Source organism: Arachis duranensis, chromosome 1 (assembly GCF_000817695.3).
Source record: "Arachis duranensis cultivar V14167 chromosome 1, aradu.V14167.gnm2.J7QH, whole genome shotgun sequence".
Taxonomy (NCBI): Eukaryota; Viridiplantae; Streptophyta; class Magnoliopsida; order Fabales; family Fabaceae; genus Arachis; species Arachis duranensis.
The window spans coordinates 69,147,435-69,168,886 of NC_029772.3; the positions used below are offsets into that span (position 1 = coordinate 69,147,435).

At 38.3% G+C, this 21,452-nt stretch overlaps 2 protein-coding genes across 2 annotated transcripts; both read left to right on the forward strand.

Annotated features, from left to right (window-relative positions):
- Positions 1-9,240: 9,240 nt before the first annotated feature.
- LOC107493827 (uncharacterized) lies at positions 9,241-10,176 on the forward strand. The gene has a single exon (XM_016114863.1). The coding sequence runs from the start codon at positions 9,241-9,243 to the stop codon at positions 10,174-10,176; it is 936 nt and encodes a 311-aa protein (XP_015970349.1).
- Positions 10,177-11,750: 1,574 nt separating this feature from the next.
- On the forward strand, positions 11,751-18,921 carry LOC127748523 (vacuolar protein sorting-associated protein 2 homolog 2-like). The gene is made up of 4 exons (XM_052263118.1): positions 11,751-11,885; positions 17,245-17,289; positions 18,216-18,320; positions 18,841-18,921. Exons 1-4 carry the CDS (start codon positions 11,751-11,753, stop codon positions 18,919-18,921), a joined length of 366 nt encoding a protein of 121 aa, XP_052119078.1.
- The last annotated feature ends 2,531 nt before the right edge of the window (positions 18,922-21,452 follow it).

A 21,452-nucleotide genomic window follows, 5' to 3' on the forward strand; every position in this document is an offset into this window, starting at 1 on the left:
CAGTCCTTTTTCAGCCTGAATAAGATTTTTGCTCAGATCCCTCAATTTTAGCCAGAAAATATCTGAAATCACAAAAAAACATTCAAACTCATAGTAAAGTCCAGAAATATGAATTTTGCATGAAAACTAATAAAAACATGCTAAAAAGTAGCTAGAACCTACTAAAAACTACGTAAAAACAATGCCAAAAAGCATATAAATTATCCGCTCATCACAACACAAAACTTAAATTGTTGCTTGTCCCCAAGCAAATGAAAATCAAATAGAATAAAAAGAAGAGAATATACTATAAATTCCAAAATATCAATGAAGCTTAGCTCTAATTAGATGAGCGGGACTAGTAGCTTTTTGCTTCTGAACAGTTTTGGCATCTCACTTTATCCTATGAAGTTTAGAATGATTGGCATCTATAGGAACTCAGAATTCAGATAGTGTTATTGATTCTCCTAGTTTAGTATGTTGATTCTTGAACACAGCTACTTTATGAGTCTTGGACGTGGCCCTAAGCACTTTGTTTTCCAGTATTACCACCGGATACATAAATGCCACAGATACATAACTGGGTGAACCTTTTCAGATTGTGACAGTGAAGAAAGGAACTTTTGCATGGTCTAAGAATCTTTACAAATTGGTACTCGTTGCAAGTATAGCTCCTAAACCAACAGAAGTCCTTTCTTACAAACGTTTTGGTTGTCACAAGTAACAAACCCTTTCTAAAATTGATAACCGAGTATTCAAACCTCGGGTCGTCTTCTCAAGGAATTGCAAGGAGGTATGTTCTTATTATTTGTTATGGGTTTTGTAAATTGGGGTTTTGAAAGTGAGGAACAAGTAAATTAAATGACAAATAAAATAAATAATTAACTATAAAATAAACTCTTGGCAAGACATGAAAATTCGGAAGTCCTATCCCAGTTACTCCTATAAGAATGGAAGTTAATCCCACTTAGTTAACCTTTGCATAATCAAGGGAAAGTCAAGTGAACCAATTGGTTAGATTTCCCAAGTCCTAGCCAACTCCTAAGGAAAGACTAGAGTTAGTGGAATTCCAATTAATCAGCCGACATAACAATCAATCCTGAATAGTTGATAACTCAAGAGCTTCCAGTTAATCAATTAAAGCCAATAATATAAAAAGCTTAATAAGAATCATAAATATCTGGAATACCTCAAATAACATTCATTCAAAGCAGTCAAATCTAACATGGAAAATATTCGTAAGCCAATTGGGCAACATAAATCAAACATAAATAAAAGCATTAAAGTATCTCAATGTAGAAGAGAAATATAAAGTAAAAAGAATATTGAACCTGTGGCTGAAGAAGAAATAAACCCTAATTTCTAAAAATCCTAATCCTAAATCCTAAGAGATAGGAGAGAACATCTCTCTTTAAAAACTACATCTAAAACCTAAAATTGTGAATTATGATCGCCTGTTGAGTCTCTGCATGTTCCCTGACTTTATTCTGTGTTTCTGGGCCAAAAATTGGGTTGAAATGTGGCCCAGAATCTCTGCCAGCGACTTTTGTAATTCTGCAGATCGCGCACGTCATGCGTCCATGTCGTCCACGCGATCGCGTCACTTAGCGTTTTTCGTATCACGCGTGCACGTCGTCCACGCATTCGCGTCGTTCGTGCAGCTTCCAATCCGCGCGGTCGCGTCAGGCACGCGAACGCGTCACTCTGATTTCTTCCATTTCGCGCGGTCGCATGAGCTATGCGACAGCGTGACTTCTCGCTGGTCATCTCCTCAATTTCCTTGTGTTCCTTCCTTTTTTGCACGCTTCCTCTTTATTCTCTAAGCCATTCCTGCCCTATGAAGCCTGAAACACTTAATGTACAGATCAAGGCATTGAATGGTAATAAGAGAGGATTAAGATTAGCTAAATTAAGACCAAAGAAGCATGTTTTCAATCATAGAACTAAACTAGGAAGGAATTGTAAAATCATGCAAATCCTATGAATAAGTGGGTGAAAAGCTTGATAAAACCACTCAATTAAATACAATATAAACCATAAAATAGTGGTTTATCAACCTCCCCACACTTAATCATTAGCATGTCCTCATGCTAAGCTCAGGGAAACAAAATAAATGAGTAGGGAAAAGCAAGACTGATGCAATGCAACCTATGAATGTGAATGCAACTACAAGCTAAAATGATTCTACCTACTTGGTGAAAAAGTAAATAAATCCTTCAAGAATAAATATGAACTGGATTTCACTAATTCAAATCACAAAATACAATATAAATAACTTGCAAGAAAAATATAGCTCATGAAAGCAGGGAACATAGAGTTAAGCACTGAACCCTTACTAGGAGTGTATATCATTCTAGCTCTCAAGTGTCTAGGGTCGATTCTCTCAATTCTCTACTAATTTTGCTTTCTATGGTTTGCTCTTCATCTAACAATCAACAAAAATTTAATGTACCAATACACAAATCAAGAGGTCTTTTAAGGGTTGTAATGGGGTTAGGGTCAAGGTAGGATTGTATTTGGCCAAGTGGACTAAAATCTGAATCCTAATTAACATAAACTTTTCACATAACTTAAGACAATCCATTTAATTAAAATACAAAATCTAACTTCCCATTAACCTTGTTTTTCATATATTCATGCATCCTAAATATGAGTTCAGTACATATGCATTGATACCAACACTTACTTTGGGGCATTTTGTCCCCTTTTATTATTTGCTTCTTTTTTTCTCTCTTTTTTTTTCTTCTCGATGCATATGATTAAAGTATTGAATGCAATAATATGTGCTCAACTATTATTTTGCACATTTTCACACAAAGTCTAGCATACTCAATTCCCAAACCAAACGTTTTCAAACCCACTTTTCCCACACTTAATTCATGAGTACTCTCACTAGTCTAAGCTAATCAAGGATTAAAATAAAGGACATTATTATTTTCCGCTTAGAGTTAGTGATGAGCTAAAGTAAAGAACAAGGGGTAAAATAGGCTCAACATAGGTTTCCAAAGGATAATAAAAGGTAATGCCATATAGGTATGTAAGCTCAGTGAAACAAGACCACAATCATATAAGTGCATGCATACATCAAATAATGAAAATATAGAATTAAGCAAGACAAAGATCACAATTTTAGAGAGAAAAACACACACCAAAAATAAAATATTGGTTGATAGAATAAAACCAATCAAATAGGCTCAAAATCTCACTGGTTTTGTGTGTTCGAGCTCTAAACTATGTTCCAAAATAATATTTCTTCATACAAGTTTTTTTCAAAAAGTTTTTTTTTAATTCAAATTAGTGAAATACTATAAAAAGTTTCTTGAAAAAGAAAATGCTACTTCAACCAAGTGGTAAAATATGCACAAACTAAAACAGACATGCAATCAAACATGCAAATGCAACAATGAAAAAAAAATTGGTGTTGAGAAGGGACTAACTAACCCGTGGAGATCGGTATCAACCTCCCCACACTTAAAGATTACACCGTCCTCGGTACATGCAAAGATGTGCAGGTGGCGGGGGATGTGGTTCCGCAGCTGTTGCTCGTTGTAGAGGCGTTCTCTTTACCCGTTCTAGTGGCCAGCCTGAAAAAGGGAGAAGAGAAAAGGACATGAAGTCAAAGGGATAGAGCAAAGAGGAGGGCGGTACGAGTGATAATCATGCCAAGTAAGGAAAATAGTGAATGGAAGACATGGTCGCGATTCCATGTGATCAATTCATCAATGGAAATATAGCAAGGCATGGGGAGTATTGGATGCAAGATGTTTATTAGCATGCCAGCAAGGGCATGAGTAGCATAGATCAAACATCAAAGATTAAAAATGTATTAATTATCGTAACAAACCGACAGTCACGTTTGTATTGACAGTTATAATTAAAAATAAAATGTGGAAAGGGTTTTATGAAAAATAGGCATTAGAGTAGTAGGATAACATAAAAGTAGTGCATGATGCCATACGGGCTTTTTCACAAACACATAGCATGCATGGTAAATAAGTTATTGAAAGTATTCAGTTGAACATGCAAGCAACCTTTTAAAAAAATTATATAATTGTCAAACAATTCTTTGAATAATCCATAAGTAAAATAAATAAATTGTTAACACCAATGAAGATAATGCAATGAATGAAACTATGCAAATAAATTAAATGGAAGTGAGGAGGGATGAGAAGAAGAAAGTAAGAAAAGGAAGAAGAAAGAAGAAAAGAAATAAGAAAGGAAGAAAAGAATTAGATATAGGGAAGAAAAGATAAGATATTTTGGCAATGTAGGGTAAGCTGTGCGGCAGAAGCGACGTGGTCGCGCGGATAGCGCTTCTATGAAATGACGCAGACGCGTCATCCACGTGGTCGCGTGGATCGATTTGTGCCATTAGCGCGAGGGTAGCCTCACGGTCGCGCAACTCTCTGTTTGAAATTTATATTGCCAAATCTTTGGGTGACGCGATCGCGTGGATGGCCTAAATTTGAAAACAGCGCAGACGCGTGGGGTACGCGTACACGTGGCAGGGCTTGTGCGTCTAGCACGAGTCCAGCCCAATTCTAGCTTAACTTTCGGCCATACACCCTTTTTACGTCGATTTTGAGGCATGCATTCGCGTGGGTGACGCAGACGCGTGGGAGGCATTTTTCCCACATGACGTGGATGCGTCATCGACGCGGTCGCGTGGACTAATTTGTGCCAAAGGCATGCCTCCAGCCGCGCTTTCGCATGACTCTCTGTTCATGTTATTTTCTTCCCAACGCACATATGACGCGGACGCGTCATCGACGCGGTCGCGTCGCGTGCAACTTTTTTTTATGCAGTATGCAGAATGCAAAATGCAATGAATGTCATGTGAAAATTCCATGTTCAAACAAAATTCAAAAATAAAGTAGAATGGAGAAAGAACGATCATACCATGGTGGGTTGTCTCCCACCTAGCACTTTTAGTTAAAGTTCTTAAGTTGGACATTTGATGAGCTTCCTGTCATTGTGGCTTATGCTTGTACTGATCTAGGAATCTCCACCAATGTTTGGAATTCCAACATCCTCCGGGGTCCCAAATAAGGCACTTAAAACCGTTGAGCAGTTTCAAACAGGTTTCCAGGCTCCCGTGGTGTTGAATGTCAGAACAGACTCCAGGATCCCAAACTTTTCTTCTACACCCGTCTTTGTCTTGATCTACATCTTTCCAACCGGGTGGTGGGTAGTCTGAATTCTCACTGCAGTGACCAAACAGCTTCCGAGATCCTTTCAATTGAGCTTGACACCAATCCTTGCACCTCAAATTGAAGTGCGAAACCTCACTTAATCTTGCATACCATCTCTGAGTGCGAGTCATTTCCCTTTTACTCTTAAAGCCACAGAGAACTTTAAGCTGGCCATCTGTTTCAAGTAAACTGTATTCAAGTGGAAAAATAAAGATAAGAGTCAAGGATTTTACCCACTTGAAGTCTGTGTTAGTTGGTAGTAGCCTTGGGATCAGTGTTTTTAGTGGTTCTGCAAGCTCTACTCCTTTTTGGTCTTCAGTGAATTCCTCCACCTCTTTGCAAATTTCTTCAACTTCACCCATGTCTTGATCAAAGTCATTGATATCTTCCTCATCACTTGAGTCATAAATAGGAGGTTGAGAAAAGCCGACCTCTGCATCATCTTCATATTCACTTGGGGAAGATTCTTCCATCTCAAAGAATTCACCTGCGGATGCAAGTTCGTTACTAAGAGAACTCAACTCGTGATCATCGTCATCAAGGAAACTTGCTTCTTGGGTTAATCCATCCAGTTCTTCATAAGATATCTGCATTGGAGGCTGCACAACATCCTCTTTAGCATCAATTGTAACATCCTTGACGAAATTCTCCACAACTCTGGATTCAGGTGGCGGTTCGGCATCTCCTAAATCTTCAACCAACTCTTCTTCTTCTACAATGATAGCTTCCTCTATTTGTTCCAGTATGAAGTTATGCTCTATGCTGTCCACTGGAGCTTCTAGTGCCTTTTTCGTGCTGCGTTCTTCATTAGATTCCCCACATGAAGCCATAGGAGTCTGTTGAGTGTCTGAACGTATGGAAGATAATTGATTTATTGCTTGCTCCAGTTGATGAAGGGTTGCATTAAATTGTTTTACTGAATCTTTGAGGCGAACCTGTGATTCTTGGCTTAATGGATATGGACATGGTGCAGAGGTGTGTGGTGGTTCTTGGGAATAGTTGGATTGGCGTTGGGGTGGATAAGGATCATGTGGTAGTGAATGGTGAAAAGAAGCTTGTGAGTGTGATGTTTCGAAGTTTTGTCGAGAGGATGATCTCTGAGCATAGGGTGGGGCTTGTTGGTAGCTACAAGGCGGTCCACCGAATCTATCAGTTGGGTATGCATTGTAGAATGGTCTTTGTCCATGATATCTAGGATGATGTTATTGCCTAAAGGGGTGATCAGATCCTTGTGGCTCCATCCATCTTTGATTGCTTAGACCTTGATGCATAGTCCTTTTATAGCTTCCATTCCTTGCAATAAAATTAGAACCAAAATCAAAGCGAGAGGGGTGAGAATTCATAGTAGCTATCAGAAATAAGAGGGAAGAGAAGGAACAAATAAACAAGTAAAAGAAAAATATTTACAATAACCAATAATAAGGCACACGTTTGCAATTCCCCAGCAACGACGCCATTTTGAAAAGAAGAACTTTTGCGTGGTCTAAGAATCTTTACAATTTGGTACTCGTTGCAAGTATAGCTCCTAAACCAACAGAAGTCCTTTCTTACAAACGTTTTGGTTATCACAAGTAACAAACCCTTTTTTAAAATTGATAACCGAGTATTCAAACCTCGGGTCGTCTTCTCAAGGAATTGCAGGGAGGTATGTTCTTATTGTTGGTTATGGGTTTTGTAAATTGGGGTTTTGAAAGTGAGGAACAAGTAAATTAAATGACAAATAAAATAAATAATTAACTATAAAATAAACTCTTGGCAATATATGAAAATTCGGAAGTCCTATCCCAGTTACTCCTATGAGAATGGAAGTTAATCCTACTTAGTTAACCTTTGCGTAATCAAGGGAAAGTCAAGTGAACCAATTGGTTAGATTTCCCAAGTCCTAGCCAACTCCTAAGGAAAGACTAGAGTTAGTGAAATTCCAATCGGCCGACATAACAATCAATCCTGAATAGTTGATAACTCAAGAGCTTCCAGTTAATCAATTAAAGCCAATAATATAAAAAGCTAAATAAGAATCTTAGATCTGAAATACCTCAATTGCATTAATAAGAGAAAATCAATCTAAACATAAAGAATTCATAAATCAATCCAAATGGGCAACATAAATCAAACATAAATAAAAGCATTAAAGTATCTCAAAGTAGAAGAGAAATATAAAGTAAAAAGAATATTGAACCTGTGGCTGAAGAAGAAATAAACCCTAATTTCTAAACATCCTAATCCTAAATCCTAAGCGAGAGGAGAGAACCTCTCTCTCTAAAAACTACATCTAAAACCTAAAATTGTGAGTTATGATCGCCTGTTGAGTCTCTGCATGTTCCCTGACTTTAATCTGTGTTTCTGGGCCGAAAATTGGGTTGAAATATGGCGCAGAATCTCTGCCAGCGACTTTTGTAATTCTGCATATCTCGCACGTCACGCGTCCATGTCGTCCACGCGATCGCGTCATTTAGCGTTTTTCGTATCACGCGTGCACGTCGTCCACGCATTCGTGTCGTTCATGCAGCTTCCAATCTGCGCAGTCGCGTCAGGCACGCGAACGCGTCACTCTGATTTCTTCCATTTTCGCACGGTCGCGTGAGCCATGCGACTGTGTGACTTCTCGCTGGTCATCTCCTCAATTTCCTTGTGTTCCTTCTATTTTTGCATGCTTCCTCTTCATTCTCTAAGCCATTCCTGCCCTATGAAGCCTAAAACACTTAATGCACAGATCAAGGCATCGAATGATAATAAGAAAGGATTAAGATTAGCTAAATTAAGACCAAAGAAGCATGTTTTCAATCATAGAACTAAACTAGGAAGGAATTGTAAAATCATGCAAATCCCATGAATAAGTGGGTGAAAAGCTTGATAAAACCAGTCAATTAAATACAATATAAACCATAAAATAATGTTTTATCAGACAGCTTTGCTAAAGTCCCCAATTAGAGGTGTCCAGAGTTCTTAAGCACACTCTTTTGCTTTGGATAACGACTTTAACCACTCAGTCTCAAGCTTTTCACTTGGACCTGCATGCCACAAGCACATGGTTAGGGACAGCTTGATTTAGCCGCTTAGGCTTGGATTTATTTCCTTGGACCCTCCTATCCATTGATGCTCAAAGCCTTGGATCCTTTTTACCCTTGCCTTTTGGTTTTAAGGGCTATTGGCTTTTTCTGCTTGCTTTTTCTTTTTCTTTTATATATTTATTTATTTATTTTTTTCGCAAGCTTTTGTTATTTACTGCTTTTTCTTGCTTCAAGAATCAATTTTATGATTTTTCAGATTATCAATAACATTTCTCTTGTTCATCATTCTTTCAAGAGCCAATAATTTTAACATTCATAAAATTCAATATAAAAAATATGCACTGTTCAAGCATTTATTCAGAAAACAAAAAGTATTGTCACCACATCAATATAATTAAACTAATTTCAAGGATGAATTCGAAACACATGAAAAAGACCATTGAAGAGGCTTAGGAGCTTATTGAGACAGTTACTACTGATCAGCATCTGTACTCATCTGCTGAGACTTCTATAAAAGGAGAGATTAAGACAATATCTACTGAATCTAGCCCTCTAGAACAAGATGGCCCATTGACTTAGCAACTACACACCCTTGCCAGCAACTACTGGAACTGCAAGAGACTTTGCTAGAAACTCGGGCTTCTAACAGGAATGTAGAAGCCCAGCTGAGTCAAATAAGGTAGTAGTTATCAAAGCAGATAACAGAGGAATGCCAGGCTATTCAACTGAGGAGTGGAAAATCCTTAACCACCCAACCTCAATGCAATAGGAAATCAAGGGAAGAAAAGCTAATAGAGGAACACCAGACTGTTGTCCAAGACGTCTCTGAAGGCATTGAATGCCCAAGGAGGAATGTCATTGGCGTTCAACACCAAGAAGGGGTATCCATCCCTAGCATTGAACGCTAGGAAGGGGGCAGCAATATGGGTGTTGAACGCCCAAGCAAGGGAGGCTAGTCACATATTGATAACAACCCTCCTAAACAAGCTAGTAACCCCCTTTCCAATACACAAGGTACTTGGCCTTCATCAACCAAGATTGATGAGTATAAGGCTAAAATGCCATTTCCTCATAAACTCCGTCAAGAGAAAAAAGATAAACAGTTCACCCGTTTTGTGGAGTATCTCAGAACACTAGAGATCAAGATTCTTTTTGCAGAAGCTCTTGAACAGATACCTTCTTATGCTAAGTTCTTGAAAGACATCTTAAGTCATAAGAAGAATTGGAGAGAGACAGAAACAGTCCTCCTCACTGAAGAGTGTAGTGCAATCATTCAAAACAGCTTACCAGAGAAACTTAAGGATCTTGGAAGCTTTATGATACCATGCACTCTAGGTGATGCTTGCACAAGGACAGGCCTATGTGACCTTGGAGCAAGCATTAACCTAATACCTGCTTCATTAATAAAGAAGCTTTTCTTGACTGATAAAGTCAAACCAACCCGCATACGCCTTCAACTTGCTGATGGTTCTATTAAGATACCATCAGGCATAATTGAAGACATGATTGTGAGGGTTGGACCCTTTGCTTTTCCCATTGACTTTGTGGTGTTGGATATGGAAGGGCATATGAGTGCATCCCTTATCCTAGGGAGACCCTTCCTAGTTACAGGACAGACACTCATTGATGTTGAAAAAGGGAAAGTAACCTTGAGTGTCAATGAGAAAAAGTTTGTACTGAATGTTGTCAAAGCTATGCAGCATCCAGACACCCCAAAGGAATGCATGAGCATTGACCTTATAGATTCCCTGGTGGAAGAAGTAAACATGGTCGCGGAGCTCAAAGAAGGGCTGAACGACATCCTTACTGATGCCCAGCCTGAATTAGGGAAACCTCTTGAAACTCCTAAGGAAAAGGAGAAACCCCCAAAGTTTGAGCTCAAGCCATTACCATCTTTCCTGAAATATGCATTTTTGGAAGATGAATATACTAATTTAAGTGCTAATTTAAGTGCTCAAAACACACATGATCGCCCTTGGGTGGACCATAAGTGACCTTAAGGGCATTAGCCCAGCCCGATGCATACACAAAATCCTGCTGGAGGATAATGCCAAACCATTGGTGCAACCACAAAGGCGACTGAATCTGACTATGAAGGAAGTAGTGTAGAAGGAAGTCACTAAGTTTTGGGAGGCTATGATTATTTATCCCATTTCTGATAGCCCCTGGGTAAGCCCTGTCCAACTTGTTCCCAAGTGCATTGATTATAGAAGACTCAATGATGACACCTAGAAGGATCATTTTCCTTTACCATTTATTGACCAAATGCTAGAGAGATTAACAGGGCATGCATTTTATTGCTTCCTGGATGGATATTCCAGGTATAATCAAATAGTAGTGGATCCACAGGATCAAGAGAAAGTCGCATTCACATGCCCATCTGGCGTGTTTGCCTACAGGCAAATTCCATTTGGCATGTGCAATACAGTTGCCATCTTTCAGAGATATATGTTATCCATCTTCTTTGATTGGTAGAGAAGTTCCTTGCTGTGTTTATGGATGACTTCTCTGTTTTTAGAGACTCATTTGACTCCTGCCTTGATCATTTAGCCCTAGTTCTGAAAAGATGTCAAGAAACAAACCTAGTTCTAAACTGGGAAAAATGCCATTTCATGGTGACTGAAGGCATTATTCTTGGGCATCAGATTTCAATCAAGGGAATTGAAGTAGATCAAGCTAAGGTGGAAGTGATTGAACAATTGCCACCACCTGCTAATGTCAAGGTGATTAGAAGTTTTCTGGGACATGCAGGATTCTACAGGAGGTTCCTAAAAGATTTTTCAAAAATTGCAAAACCCCTATGTAATGTCTTGGCCACTGACGTCCCATTTGTCTTTGACCAAGAATGTCTGGATGCCTTTGAAATCCTGAAAGCCAAGCTTATCACTGTTCCTATTATCTCTGCACCCAATTGGGACTTGCTATTCGAACCAATGTGTGATGCCAGTGATCATGCCATTAGCGCAGTTCTGGGGGTAGAGACATGACAAGCTTCTGCATGTCATTTATTATGCTAGTCGTGTGTTAAGTGATGCACAGAAAAACTACACTACTACAGAAAAGGAGTTACTTGCAGTGGTTTATGCCATTGACAAGTTCAGATCCTACCTAGTAGGATCTAAGGTCATTATCTATACTGACCATACTGCTCTAAAGTATCTACTCACTAAGCAGGACTCTAAGCCCAGACTTATAAGATGGGTATTACTCCTGCAAGAGTTTGATATAGAAATTAGAGACAGAAAAAGGTTAGAAAATCAAGTAGCTGACCACTTGTCCTAGATTGAGCCAGTGGTAGGAAATTCTCCTCCCTCCACTGACATATCCGAAACCTTTCCAAATGAGCAACTCTTTGCCATCTGGATAGTACCTTGGTTTGCAGACATTGCAAATTACAAGGCTATAAGGTTCATTCCCAAAGAGTTTAACAAGCAGCAAGCCCAAAAACTCATGCATGACGCAAAGTAATACTTGTGGGATGAACCATATCTCTTTAAAAGATACTCAGATGGAATAATCCAATGCTGTGTGTCTGAAGAGGAGGCACAGAGAATCCTATGGCATTGCTATGGCTCAGACTATAGAGGACACTTTGGAAATGAGCGGACAACCACCAAGGTTCTCCAAAGTGGCTTCTACTGGTTCACCCTCTTCAAGGATTCTAGAGAATTTATCGGTAACTGTGACAGTTACCAGAGAGATGGTAATCTCCCTCATGGTCACAGCATGCCTTAGCAAGAAATCCTAGAGATTGAGTTGTTTGATGTATGGGGTATAGACTTTATGGGACCCTTCCTACCTTCATATTCAAACACCTATATCCTTGTAGCAGTAGACAATGTGTCTAAATGGGTTGAAGCAATAGCATCACCCACCAATGACACTAGAGTAGTTATGAAGTTCCTCTAAAAGAACATCTTCAGTAGATTTGGTGTCTCTAGGACACTGATTAGTGACAGAGGTACTCATTTCTGCAACAAACAGCTCGATTCTGTCTTAAGCCATTATAAAGTTCGCCATAAAGTAGCAACCCCGTATCATCCCCAAATAAATAGACAAGCTGAAGTCTTAAATAGAGAAATAAAGTGGATCCTAGATAGGATAGTAAGCGCCTCTAGAAAGGATTGGGCTAGAAAGCTTGATGATGCTCTGTGGGCATATATAACAGCTTTCAAAACCCCTATAGGAACATCACCTTATCAACTGGTGTATGGGAAGTCCTGTCATTTACAAGTGGACCTAGAACACAAGGCCTATTGAGCCACTAGATTCCTCAACCTGGAGGCTAAAGTAGTAGGAGAAAAATGGCTGCTACAACTAAATGAGTTGGATGAATTCTGCTTGGCTGCATTTGAAAATGCAAAGATCTGTAAGGAAAAAGCAAAAAGGTGGCACGGCAGGAAAATATATTCCAGAGTCTTTGAACTAGGACAAAAGGTCATGCTCTTCAACTTAAGACTCAAGCTATTCCCTAGGAAACTTAAATCCAGTTGAACGGGACCGTTTGTGATTACTAGAGTATCACCTTTCGAACACATAGAACTTCAAGGTAAGGATTCTGACACAAGGTTCACTGTCAATGGATAGAGGGTCAAGCATTACCTTGGAGGAGATATTAAGCCAGGAGGCTCAATACTGATACTAAGTTAAGTACAATGAAGTCCAGCTGAAGACATTAAAGAAGCGCTTGTTGGGAGGTAACCCAATGATTAATCATATATTAGTTTCTAATTTTCTAATTATTTCTGTTTTAATTAGTTTTTCCTTATAATTAGTTTTTAATTAGGTTGATTTTAATGTTAGTGATCATGAATAGTGTTTTAACAGAGACAGAATGATGCATAACAGAAAGCAGAACACCTTGGTGAGGGCATCTCTCTGGCGTTAAATGCCAGAAAAGGGTGAAAAATGGGCGTTCAAATTCCTATGGAGGTAGCAAGCCTGAGGTTGAATGCCAGCCAGGGAGCCTTGGTTTGGCATTCAACGCCCAATGGGGAAGGCAAGCCTGGCGTTAAACGCTAGCCAGGGAGCCCTGGCTGGGCGTTCAACGCCCAAGAAGGAAGGCAGTATGGTGTTGAACGCTAGAATGAGTGCCCTTTTGGGCGTTCAACGCCCAGCAAGCAGAGGTAGTCGCATTAAATGCCAGAATGCAGCCATTCTGGGCATTTAAACGCCAGCAAGACAGCATGGGAGGTAATTTCCAAAGTCTTACCTTTTTTTATTCAATCTATCTTTTTCAATTTCAATTTTGAATTTCTTTGATCTTTAAATCAAATCTTGTTCAAATATTTCAAATGTAATTTAATTTAAAATATTTTCAATTCTTTTGAAATCTTTTTCAAAATCTCATATCTTTTTCAACTTGTTTTCAAATTCTTTCAAAATCTTTTCTTATATTTAGTAATTCTTGCTCATATCTTTTATTAACTTTAAAATCTTTTTCTTACTTCGTATCTTATCTTTTATATCTTTTTTTTTACATTTTTCATATCATTTTCATATCTTTCAAGTTTAACAACTTATCTTTTTCTATCTTTTTGAAAACTTCTTTATCTTTCTGTTAATATTGTGTTTGAAAATTTGTCTCCACAGCCTATATATACCTGTGCTCCCTCTCCCTCACTCACCACTTCTCATCCGAATTCTCTTCTTTTCTTCTCCTCTACTTCACTTTTCTTCTTCTTCCTTTCTTACCGTTTGCTCGAGAATGAGCAAATCTTTTAAGTTTGGAGTGGAAAAATCCCTATTCTCTTAAAAAAAAATCAAATCCCATGGCTCCAAGAAGTTGCAACACCGCTCCAAGAAACAAGAAAGAAGATGACCCAACAGTTGTTTTCAAACCTATTAGATTCTACACCAAGCAACATGAAGAACATTATCACAAGATAATGAGTAAAAGGCTAGTAATACCTGAGGTGGGATTTAAATTAGGAGAAGAAGAATACCCGGAGATTCAAGAGCAAATTCGAAAGAGAGACTGGGAGATTGTAACTAATCCCGAGATCACTGGTTGATATAATATGATCCATAAATTCTATGCAAATCTGTGGATGACCTGTAAGCAAAAGAAAGATGGAATAGCATTCCATACCTTTCACACTATAGTCAGGGGAAAGATCATCTATTTTCATTTGGATAGGGTGAGAGAGATCTTTAAATTACCCTTACAAAGGGATGACCCTGAATCTTACAATAGAAGGGTAGTAGCCAACCCTAAGTTGGATTAAGTCCTAGAGGACATCTGCCTGCCTGGAACTCAATGGATTGAGAATGCAAAAGGCAAGCCAAACCAGCTGGAAAGAATAAACCTCAAGCCAATTGCAAGAGGATGGCTAGACTTTATTGGGCGTTCTATACTCCTTACAAGTAATCGCTCTGAAGTCACTATTCAAAAAGTTGTGATGATTCACTGCATCATGATGGGGAATGAGGTAGAAGTTCACCAAATAATCGCCCGTGAGATGTACAAGTTAGCAAACAGGATGTCCACTAATGCCATGCTGGCCTATCCAAATCTCATCCTTCGCCTATGTCGAGAGGCTAAGGTCCTGATCCATTTGGACAATTTTATGCCAGTGGAAAGCCCAATCACCAAGTAGGTGATGGAGAACTCCAAGATACCAGAGGATCATCCTAAAAGGAAGGCACCTGAGCCTCCCTAAGAGATCCCTCCAATTGAATATTAGGATCAGTTGAAAGCATCTGTGATGCACTTTAAACCACCTTGGATTAACTAAGAGAGGAGCAGAAAGATCAAACTAGCATAATTTGCAAACGGATCAAGGAACAAGAGAAGCAAGGGCATGAGATAGATAAATTGAAGTGCCGGAAGCTCTCCCCTGAAGACTCCAGTGCCTCCCAAGTTGAAGGATATTGAGTTTCAGCCCTGTGACTATTGCAATTTCGATTTTTCATATTTCTGTGATTCTAATTTCTATGTCTCATATTTAGGTTTACATGATCACTAGTAGTATTTAAGTCTTTATTTTATTTTTCTATCTTTTAATTTTTTCGAATTAAATAGCATTAGTATTAATTAAGTTTTATTTTCTAATTAGCTATAAAATATTCCTCTTATCATCATTAAACATGAAAATAGTGAATTTTTTTAGAAGAAATAGAGATGCATAAATTTTTGAGTTTCATAATAATAGTAATCAATTATTTTGATGTGGTGGAATTGCTTTTGTCTACTAAATGTATGAATGAACAATGCATATTTGAAATTGGAGTTTATGAATGTTGGCTCTTGAAAGAACAAGGAAAAAGGAGAAGTATTATTGGTAATCTGAAAAATCTGAAAATTAATTCTTGAAGCAAGAAAAAGAAGCGAAAAAAAAAAGCAAAGCAGAAAAAGCCAGTAACCTTTTAAACCAAAAGGCAAGGGTAAAAGGATCCAAGGCTTTGAGCATCAATGATTAGGAGGGCATAAAGGAAACAAAATCCTGGCTTAAGCGGCTCAACCAAGCTGTTCCTAACCATGTGCTTGTGGTGTGAAGGTGTCAAGTAAAAAAGCTTGAGATTGAGCAGTTAAATTCGTGATCCAAAGCAAAAAGAGTGTGCTTAAGAACTCTGGACACCTCTATCTGGGGATTCTAGCAAAGTTGAATCACACTCCGAAAGGGTTCACCCAGTTAAGTGTCTGTGGCATTAATGTATCCAGTGGTAATACTGGAAAATACACTACAAGAAAAAAGGCCTATAGCCATGCTTTTTTCTTGCCACTCTTCAAAAGCGTGGCCAAAAGTGGTCAATGGCCACGCTTTTATGAGGGTGGCAATAGATTAGAGATTTGGCCACTTTTTTTATTGCCACGCTTCAAAAGTGTGGCGAAAAGCATCAACGGCCACGCTTTTGTATGTGTGGCAATTGGTTAGAGAAACGGCCACGCTTTTTTTTGCCACGCTTCAAAAGCGTGGCCATAAAGAGAAACAAGGACGTTTTGAAAGCGTGGCGACAGGGTTTCATTACGGCCACGCTTACAAAGCGTGGCCATATCCTAGTACACTTTTGGCACGCTTTAAAAGCGTGGCCAAAAGGTCCTTTTCTGCCACGCTTCAAAAGCGTGGCCGTAGAGCAAAACAGTGACGTTTTAAAAGCGTGCCGAGAGGGGCTCCAACCCATTGACCCTAACCCGGCCCCTGACCCGGCTCCCAACCCGGTCCCCAACCCAAAGACACTAGCCCTAATCACTCGAAACCCTAAGCCTGAAGAGCGCCTCCCATTAGCCTTAGCCCTTCACCCTTCACCCTTCGCACTTCGCCCTACACCCTTCGCCCTTCGCCCTTCACCCTTCGCCCTTAGCCTTCGTCACTCGAAACCGCTCATCGAATCCGCTCATCGCACTGTTAATCTTTGTCACTCGCCCTTAGCCCTTCACCCTTCTTCATCTTGTTAATCTTCATCTTCGTCTTCCGCTCATCGAATCCGCTCATCGCACTGTCTCCTACCTCGGTGACCTTATGGCCTCCTTCAGTTCAAAAATGTCCGTACTCTCTCTCTCTCTCTTTCATAAACCCTTCCTCACTTCAATTCTCTTTTTGATCGCCGTTTCGTTTACTAGCTTTTGATAATTAGGTTTTTCTTTACTTTCCTTCGTTTTTGATTGTTATTTGAAAGATGATTTGCGTGTGCTTTTTGATTTGAGGAAGCTGTAGTTCCTGTTTGAGAATGACTTCTGCTTCACTCTCATCGTGCTCAATTCGCTTATCTCTCACTTGATTCCTTTTAACTTATTCTGTTGTTTTCATGAGACTCGGTAGATTACTGGATTTCAGTATCCTGCTAGGCTTCTTTAATTATAGCTAATTAAGTGGCGAACATAGTCTCTGTGAATAAAATTTTTACTTCAGAATTCGTTAGCAACTGGAATGTAGGTATCGATCATAGTTTTTACATAAAAGGTTGAACAGTTTTTGTGTGTGTGTGTGATCAAGTTAAAAGGATTGTGCAGAATAGTTAGGGTAAAATTTGCTATCGTAGATAGCAGTGAATCAAGTAATCGTGTTTTTAAGTTTCTCTAAATTGAAGCATAATGTGTTCTTTTGAATCTTTTCTTTCAGCTCAATGCAGAGAAGAGCCCTTTTCAGCGGACTTATGCGACTCAGGTGTGTTTGTTTACTACTTTCTTAAGCCACTGCTTCTTGAAAACGCTTTGTTTGTAGTTACTGGCTTGTTCTTGGTTGATTAACTCTGTTACTGGCTTACTGCTTGATGATTAATTGATACCCTCATTCTTGCTTGTTCTTAGTTGATTAACTCTGTTTCTGGAAGTGAAATCATGGATAAGATTACAGGGTTTTGTGTTTTTGTTGAAATTATTGATAAAAAATTGGTTTGCTATGCTGCTGCTGCTGTTTTTGAATTTCTGGCTCTGTTATTTTTGAATTTTTGTTGATTTATTGATTTCATGGTTTTTGTTGATTATTTGTTGCTGTTTTTGAATTTTTGTTGATGATTTATTTGATTTCTGGTTCTGTTGTGTAGCTGGTGTTTTTTATTGTGTTAATGAGAGCTGCTATTTTTTACTGTGATGTTGATTTATTGATTTCAGTTATGGATGATTATTTGTTGAATGATTATTTGATTTCTGGGTCTGCTGTGCTGCTGCTGCTCTGATTTAATAATAAAATATTTTGTATTATATATGCTTTCCACTCTAGTTCCAGTTGTCATCCCTATTTGACAATGAGAAAATCCAGCTTTACCACCCCTAATTATATTAATGTATTCAATACACTTGTAACTTGACTCTAAATAATAAATTTTAATTACTCTATTTCTTAATTATTTGTCGCCGAGGTATGATCCACGTTTTCTCATAGGTTTCTTATGCATAATTACTTGAGAAGCTGTCACGTTGATCTGAATGTGTTCAAATTGGCTTACTTTTAGTTCGAAACATCTTATATATTGAAATAGCCTTCTGTCAAAAGTTTTGAAAGTATTAAAAACTATTATTTCTCTCTAGTCTTTAGATAATTTATTGTGCCAAACATGCTAATATATTATTCTTTTCCTGTGCAATATTCAGGCTGCAACTAAAGTTCTTGCTCGACAGTTGGTAAGGCTTACGCAGCAGATTGCTAACCTTCAAGGTAGTCGAGCTCAGATGAGAGGCATAGCAACTCACACACAGGTAAAGAACAAGCATTCAGAAATTGTGCTATGTTTAACTGTATATAGCATGCTGATAACTCTGACTCCGATCTTCTACTGTGGAGATCTAAGATCTGGTTGAACTTGACTGATTTTATTTAATGTGCATAGCTTGTGTGTTTATTTTTCGTTTTTCTTGTTGTCGTGACTGTTCGCTGGCCTTATTGTCTGATCTAATTTTTCTTCTGATCTGGTTGCTGGACGGCCTTTTGTTTGATAGAGTATCATATTATGGTGTAGCTCATATTTTTCTTGGCCCCTTTTTTTCTTTGAAAACTGTAGCTCATATGTAATTTATGGTGTAGTTTGTGTAATACTGCAGTCTATTGTTTCCATGCTCTCATCAATAATTGATTGATCATGCTCTCACCAATATTTCTTTTTGATTAATCTGGTTTAGCTCATTCTGTTTAGCTTGTTTAGTTCAACTAATTTGGTTTAGTTGAATTAGGTGGTTAATTAGAGAATCTAGACTGTTATATGAACTGCAATGATTTCAGTTTGTGGAACTGGTTAAGTCTATGGATTCTGTTTGCTGCTTGCTTGAACCTGGGAAACAGCTATTTATTGCTGCTGTTTAATAAGTGTTGCTGCTTCGTGCCATGTGTTAGAGACCTAGTAGATCTAGAAATTGTGCTATGTTTAACTGTATATAGCATGCTGATAACTCTAATTCTGATCTTCTACTGTGGAGATCTAAGATCCGGTTGAACTTGACTGATTTTATTTAATGTGCATAGCTTGTGTGTTTATTTTTCGTTTTTCTTGTTGTCGTGACTGTTCGCTGGCCTTATTGTCTGATCTAATTTTTCTTCTAATCTGGTTGCTGGACGGCCTTTTGTTTGATAGAGTATCATATTATGGTGTAGCTCATATTTTTCTTAGCCCCTTTTTTTCTTTGAAAACTGTAGCTCATATGTAATTTATGGTGTAGTTTGTGTAATACTGCAGTCTATTGTTTCCATGCTCTCACCAATAATTGATTGATCATGCTCTCACCAATATTAAAAGATGGATTTAGGCATTCGTTTCTTCCTCTTTCACACCCTGTAGGTTTTGGCAGCTACTAAAATTAGATATTAGAGGTTTTGTTCAATTAGATGCTAGGTTTTGACAAGTCCCCATGAGATGTAATGGCAAAAGAGAATTGATAGGCACACAGTTTCTTCTTGTTATCATGCTATATAAAAAACATGTCTCAGTTGTGGTGGTTTGGTTTGGTTTTTGTTGTTTTCCATTGCAGGAATGCTATTGATTCCTCTTTATTCAAGCAATGGTTGCATAACTTGCAAAGTGAGATTGGGATTCTAGCTGATGGCACCTTGGCTCTGAGACAAGTTCTAATTCAGGTAATTGCATCATCAGTGTTTAAAAAGTGGATATGATTTCTGATAATTAGGCCTTGTTAAGTGGTAATTTAAGTAACTGACTAACCTGTTAGTCTTCTAGTCTTATTCATGTTCTCAAATCAAAATCAACAAAACTAGTTGGACTCTTTTTGGTGTAAACAGGGTGTAGACATGTTTGGAAAGCGCATTGGGTTTCTCAAATTTAAAGCTGACATTTATAAGCCAGTCTATGTTTCCATTTTCTTGTGTTAATTTTAGCAAGGGGCTATGAACTAATAGACATTTTACCTGTTATGCTCTATATATATTATTCAAAAATAGCTTCTTGTGCTTCAATACCCAAAAATTGGATTCCTGACTATGGCAAGCAATGTATTAACAGTATTTGATTCATAGGCATACCGCATTCTGAGCTATGTGGTATCTAAAATGCACGACTATTAGGATCTTTTGCTTCTTACCTTATGTTCTCAGGCATCATCATTCCTCTTTTGCTTGTATTTTCTTTGCACTTGCAATCTTCAACATCTGCCTGAGGTCTCATGTACATCAAATTCCTATATTCTTGAGATGGGTATCTCACATCCATGTGCATATAATTCCTCTCTCTCTTTCTCTCTCTCTCTCCAATTCTCTTCATAGCTTAGTTGTGCCTCTGACAGGTTGAAGAGGAGAATGGCATAAAGTTCAAACTTGAAGACATGGTTGATCTCACTAATTATTGTTTGATTTGTCTTGTAATAAAAATTGCATACTATATTTGTAGGTTTGGTAATAAAAAAGGATTGAAAATTTATATTGTGTAGCAATGAAGATCAAGTAACAAAAAGAATTTTTTTTTTAATTTAACAAGGCTTTCGCCACGCTTTTAAAGCGTGGCTGTATATTTTGCTATGGAGCGTGGCCGTATCTCTACCTATCACCACGCTTTAAAAGCGTGGCCGTATATCCACCTATCGCCACGCTTTAAAAGCGTGGCCGTATCTCCACCTACAGCCACATTTTAAAAGCGTGGCCGTATCTCCACCTACAGCCACGCTTTAAAAGCGTGGCCATATTTCCCACCTACAGCCACGCTTTAAAAGCATGGCCATATTTCCCACCTACAGCCACGCTTTTCCAAGTGGCAGTTTGTAAAAAAGCGTGGCAAACAAAAAGCGTGGCAATAGGCTGCAAAAACGTGGCGATAGAGCAACCGCCACCCTTTGATAGGTCACCCTTTCAAAAGCGTGGCGGTAGCTCAAAATGCGTGGCGAAAAGCTATTGCCACGCTTTTTTCAGCTTTTCGCCACGCTTTAAAAGCGTGGCAAAAGACGTGTTTTCTTGTAGTGACAAACTGCTTAGGGCCACGACCAAGACTCTAAAAAGCTATGTTTAAGAATAAAAAAAACTAAACTAGGAGAGTCAATAATACCATCTGGATTCTAAGTTCCTAAAGAAGCCAACACTTCTAAGTTTCAATGGATAGTGAGATACCAAAACTATTCAGACGCAAAAAGCTACTAAGTCCCGATGAGATTTATTGTATCTTACTCTTCTTTTTATCCTATTTTGTTTTTAGTTTCTTAGGGACAAGCAACAGTTTAAGTTTGGTGTTGTGATGAGCGGATATTTTATACGCTTTTTGGTATTGTTTTCATATAGTTTTTAGTATGTTTTGTTTAATTTTTATTAAGTTTTCATAGGATTTAGTGTTAAATTCACATTTTTAGATTCTACTTTGAGTTTGTATGTTTTTATGCAATTTTAGGCATTTTCTAGCG